A 4,998-nucleotide genomic window follows, 5' to 3' on the forward strand; every position below is an offset into this window, starting at 1 on the left:
AAGGGGAGGTGTAAAATAAACTTATTTCCAAAAATGGGACAGTATTACTTTAAGTCTTTTTAAAGCAGTGAGCAAACCTTGTCCTCTTTTCCTGAATGCACCTGTGAGTTGAGGCCTACTGATTTTCTTTTGGATGTGTAGGCCCTACTCTATAGACATAGGGGTTATTCAACAGTTCAGAGCCAAACATGGACACAATACTTACATGTAGGGCCTATAGGCTAACTGAGTTCAACAATTTTACTGTAATGTCTCTGACTGACTGACCTCATTACGTGTAAAACTGTGTGAAAAGTCATCAGTAGTCCCCTGATTCATGACGTGATGTAACTCAGTTCACAGCTGACTGCTGAACTGCACTTTGTGCGTCAATCTCTCTCTCTCTCTCTCTCTCTCTCTCTCTCTCTCTCTCTCTCTCTCTCTCTCTCTCTCTGTAAACTCTTGACTGATAAGCAGTGTGTGTGTGTGTGTATCCCTACTTTCCTGTGTCTCTTCACTGCTATTGGAAGAAGAGATGGGATGTATGCCTCTTTGACGGGATCCGGATCATAGTAGCTCATAGCTTATTTCTTTCAAAGAGCCGTTCAAAAACTGACTCTTTTGAATGGCCAATAAAAAGTAAGAAGGCCTAATGATAAGTAATAATAAATAAAGTCACAAACAGCCCATAAAATAAAATGAACATGTGTTACAAAGATCAAAAAGTCATGTGATATACTGCCTTATAATATGGCCTAAACGTCCTATCGCCTAATATGGCTCTCTGACTGACACAACAGGGTGTGACATGTGTACTGTGTAAATATGATCAGTGCTCTAAAAATAAACAGCTGAGTAAACAAGCAGCAGGTGAGTAATGTGCTGGCGCCGCAGGTGTGTGTATCACGACTTTATGGACCTGCTCCCTCTCCTGTCATGAGTATATATCTGTCATGCTATCAACAGGCCCGTAATCTAGCGCTAATGATGTCTCATTTCCCTAGCACACGACACTAACAAACAGAGGTGCATCTTGCCACCAGGCAAGGCAGGCAGCCGCTTGGAGCCCCCAGGCCCCTAGATAGTGAATAACAGCCCACTTTTTACCACAGTAGTGGCGATTTTGGTTCAAATGCTCATTCTTTTGCATTTTCGCTTGGGGCCCCACCTGACCTTAGAATCGCCTCTGCTAACAAACACCAGAGAGGACAGAAGTCGTGACTGAGATGTCTGCATCACATCCTCATTATGTCACCCACTTCTCTCTCTCTCTCTCTCTCTCTCTCTCTCTCTCTCACACACGCACGCACGCACGCACGCACACACACACACACACACACACACACACACACACACACACACACACACACACACACACACACACACACACACACGGTGTGTGGAAGACTCGAGCACAAAATCATCACAGCATCCATCTTTGGCTGTCAATGCCACTACATTTGTAATCAATGTCACAATCCATACACCATTTCTCAATCATTCGCTTAGTCATACTCACTACAAGGAGGGAAGTGGGACACACCCTCAATAACGTCAGAGTAAGTGGCCAACATATTAATCTTCTGTTTGGTCCTGTGTTTGGTGAGGCACAAGCATTGTCCACATTTTATTTTATCATTTGCTTTCAACATAGTGGACACATGAGAATGCCTAGCAATACTGCAAGATTAACGACTGAGTAAGGACTTAATCTAATTCACATATAATACACTGCTGATTACATAGTCATAAACTCTGTTTTTTATGACTTGCACAATTGATACTCCAAATTGCTTTCTGGGAGATGAGCTCCTTTTCAAATAGCAGAATAATGCAACTAGACCACTTGCGCCCAAAGGGGGGCGCTCTGTCTTCTGTTCCCGCACCTTGTGTGTTCCTCGGGGCGTATGGGAGGGCTTGGTAGTCGCCTTCCATGCGAAGCAACACGATTGGTTAGCAGCCGGCATATATAAACCGGCAAGTGTCTTTTACGGGAGTGACTAGGGTGACGGACTCCACTGAGACCGAAGCGCGTTCAGCTCGCTCTGACAGGATTTTTTCTGGGAAGACGCACCGTGTAGGAACCTTTATTTGCACGCTCGTCTGCCCCAACGTTGGAGCTCTTACGGACTGATTTTTCACAGAAGAAACTAAATGAAGGAAAGAACGTCTTGCCAAAAGCCATCACTGAACTCCGGGATGGACAGCACGCAGAGTGTGAAATGCAAGATTGTGGTGGTGGGGGACAGCCAGTGTGGAAAGACGGCTTTACTACACGTATTTGCCAAGGACTGCTTTCCAGAGGTGCGTTTCGTGTTTCCATATGTTGTCAATGGGCTTGTCTTTGGATCACTGAGTGCAGAATTAACTCGTCTCAGCAAAGTTAACTTTTAGACTTGTAGACCGCATTTCAGATCTTTTCTCGGTGATCTACCGGCATTTGTGCTGTGATGGAGACGTGTGAGCGCGTGAGGAGCTTGTGAGAGCTGGAGGAGACAGTCTAGTTTATAGTGGCATTTATTACAATGTATTACCCTCATTGACCAGTTTGTCCTTTTCACTTGTTTTAGAGCTATGTCCCGACGGTGTTCGAAAATTACACGGCCAGTTTTGAGATCGACACGCAGCGGATTGAACTGAGCCTGTGGGACACCTCAGGTAAGAAATCGTCTGTTGCACGTAAATGCTACCAAGGCTCATTAGTTAAAGATTTATCATGCATGTGATCTAGGGATCAGGGCCCCTGGAGCGAAACATAATAGGCTAAGTTTGGGCTTCGTTGTGTGGTTGCGTTAAGCTTTTGTTTGCCCATTCATTGTGTGGATGTAAATGCGCCTGTGTTTGTGTGCGTGCGTGTTTATTTTATCACGGAGCCTCACTGAGGCATTTTTTCAAGGGACTTCCACTCCGATGTAACAGATGTTCTGTGGCAAAGGGCAATCAGAAGTGTTTGCCGACGCGTTTGAACTTTTGGGTTTCTCCGACGTGCGTGTGTGAGTGTGTTTGTGTGGAGGAGAGTTGGGGGAGTTGGAGGTTGGGGAGGTCGCTGTTTGGCACCGGATCTACCCGTTACGGTCATCAGACCAGCCGGAGGAAACGCGAGCAATTAATTAAACTATTAGTTTGACATTCCACGCCCTTTGAAACAAGTCATTGTTGACAGAGCGCCGGACTGGCCATGCACTGGAATCTGTGGAATGGGGCTGTCTTGATAAGAGCGCGAGCCTGTCTAGATAAAAGCGCAAATAGCAACAGCCCAATTGTCGCTCGCAGCACCACCTACTCCACCCTTTTTGTGCTTTATATCCTGTCCTTCTCTCACCCACCTCCGGAAAACACCACGAGTTCCTTGGATGGGATTCACCTCCGTTTCCCCGGTGACGTTAACAGGGGAATGTTCAATGTTGGTGGCGTTTTGGGCGCAGCTGCCTGCCCGCCTGCCTGCTTGCCTGCCAGTTGGCGGAATCGGACAAACAGATTGATGTCAAGCCGTTGAATGGAACGCCTGTTTTTTTGTTGTCTCCATACGCCTCTGAAGATTTAATTTTAATCCCATTTTCTTTTTCTCTTTCACCATTTGTTTGCTTTATCCCCTCCTCCACTCTGAATTCCTGCTGGCTGCCTACCCAACAACACCCCTTCCTCTCTCTCCTTCCTCTCACTCTCTCCATCTCTCCATCTCTCCTTTCCAATACTTTACCGACCCACCAGCCAAGCCAACTAAACCCACACCCAGCCAGCCCCCTCTTTGTAAAGATTGTTTATCACTGCTGGGTCTGTGTGGAGCCCCCCGGAGAAATCCATCCAGGAGTCTGGAAGTAATTATCTCCACAGGCACTGCCTGGTCTAGCCTGGCCCGGCCTCCCCCTCTCTCTCTCCGGCCTGTCCTGCCTTCCCCCATCCCTCCCTCCCCGGACATGATTGCTTGCCTGGGATGCCTGGCCGGATCAACCCCCCCCCCCCCTTTCCTCCCTCCCTCCTCAACCCAACCCAACCTAGAGCCCGACGGACTTACCTGGATACCCCCTCCATCTCCGACTTATTGCTTGGGCCCAGCTGAGCTGGGTGCTTGGATCACCCCTCTCTCCCTCCCCAGTCTGGGCTTACCTTCCTTCTCTTCTCCCTGTGTCTGGCCTTGAGTGCCTGCCTGGCTGAGCTGTATGGCTACCACCTGCACCCCCATCCCAGGCCCAGCCGTTGGTAACCTGGAAACGTGTTTACCTTGTTTACCTGGCTCCCCCCTCCTTCTCCAGCCGTAAAAGCCTGATTGGCCTGGGTGGCTGATCAGATCCCCTTCCCTCCTCAACCTAACTCGGTTCAGCCCTGTCCAGAACCAAGTGGGCTTACCTGTCCTCCTCCCTCCCTCTTCCACTATGATTGACTGGCTAGGCTGAGTGCCTGAATTTGGCTCCCTCCCTCCCTTACCCAGTCCAGAGCCTGGTTGGCTCACCGGCCCGGCAGTGATTTGAGGCAGGCAGGCCACAGCTGAGCCAAGGTGGCTGTATGCTGGGGTCCCTCAAGCTGAGGCTTGTGTGTTGAAGTGTGTGTGTGTGTGTGTGTGTGTGTGTGTTGAAGTGTGTGTGTGTGTGTGTGTGTGTGTGTGTGTGTGTGTGTGTGTGTGTGTGTGTGTGTGTGTGTGTGTGTGTGTGTGTGTGTGTGTGTATGTGGGCAGGATGCTGATTGCTGGCTCTCTGGAGGATCTGTGTGTTTGTGTCTGGGTCCGCCAATGGTTGTGTGTGTATGTGGTGTGTCTGTGTCTGTGTGTCTGTGCGCCTGTACTGCAGACAGACTGTAGTGGGATTCCTCTTTAAGCAGTGGGCTTTTTGAGGCCAGTGGCTCATCCAGTGGCACACACACACACACACACACACACACACACACACACACACACACACACACACACACACACACACACACACACACACACACACACACACACACACACACACACACTCACACACACACACTCACCCCCCTTTAACTAGCGATGCCCTGCAGCCCACCTGAGCTCTGAGCTGC

The 4,998-nt window shown here is 49.0% G+C and overlaps 1 protein-coding gene across 1 annotated transcript in view; it reads left to right on the forward strand.

Moving 5' to 3' along the window:
• The first annotated feature begins 1,985 nt into the window (after positions 1-1,985).
• The window catches only part of rnd3a (Rho family GTPase 3a), a 25,317-nt gene continuing 22,304 nt past the window's right edge, over positions 1,986-4,998 (forward strand). Inside the window, exons 1-2 of the mRNA XM_063211555.1 lie at positions 1,986-2,283; positions 2,550-2,637. Coding sequence (XP_063067625.1) covers positions 2,134-2,283; positions 2,550-2,637 — 238 coding nt within the window. The 5' untranslated portion in view covers positions 1,986-2,133. The remainder of the gene's footprint in view (positions 2,284-2,549; positions 2,638-4,998) is intronic.

The sequence above is a fragment of the Engraulis encrasicolus genome, chromosome 12, assembly GCF_034702125.1.
Source record: "Engraulis encrasicolus isolate BLACKSEA-1 chromosome 12, IST_EnEncr_1.0, whole genome shotgun sequence".
Classification (NCBI taxonomy): Eukaryota; Metazoa; Chordata; class Actinopteri; order Clupeiformes; family Engraulidae; genus Engraulis; species Engraulis encrasicolus.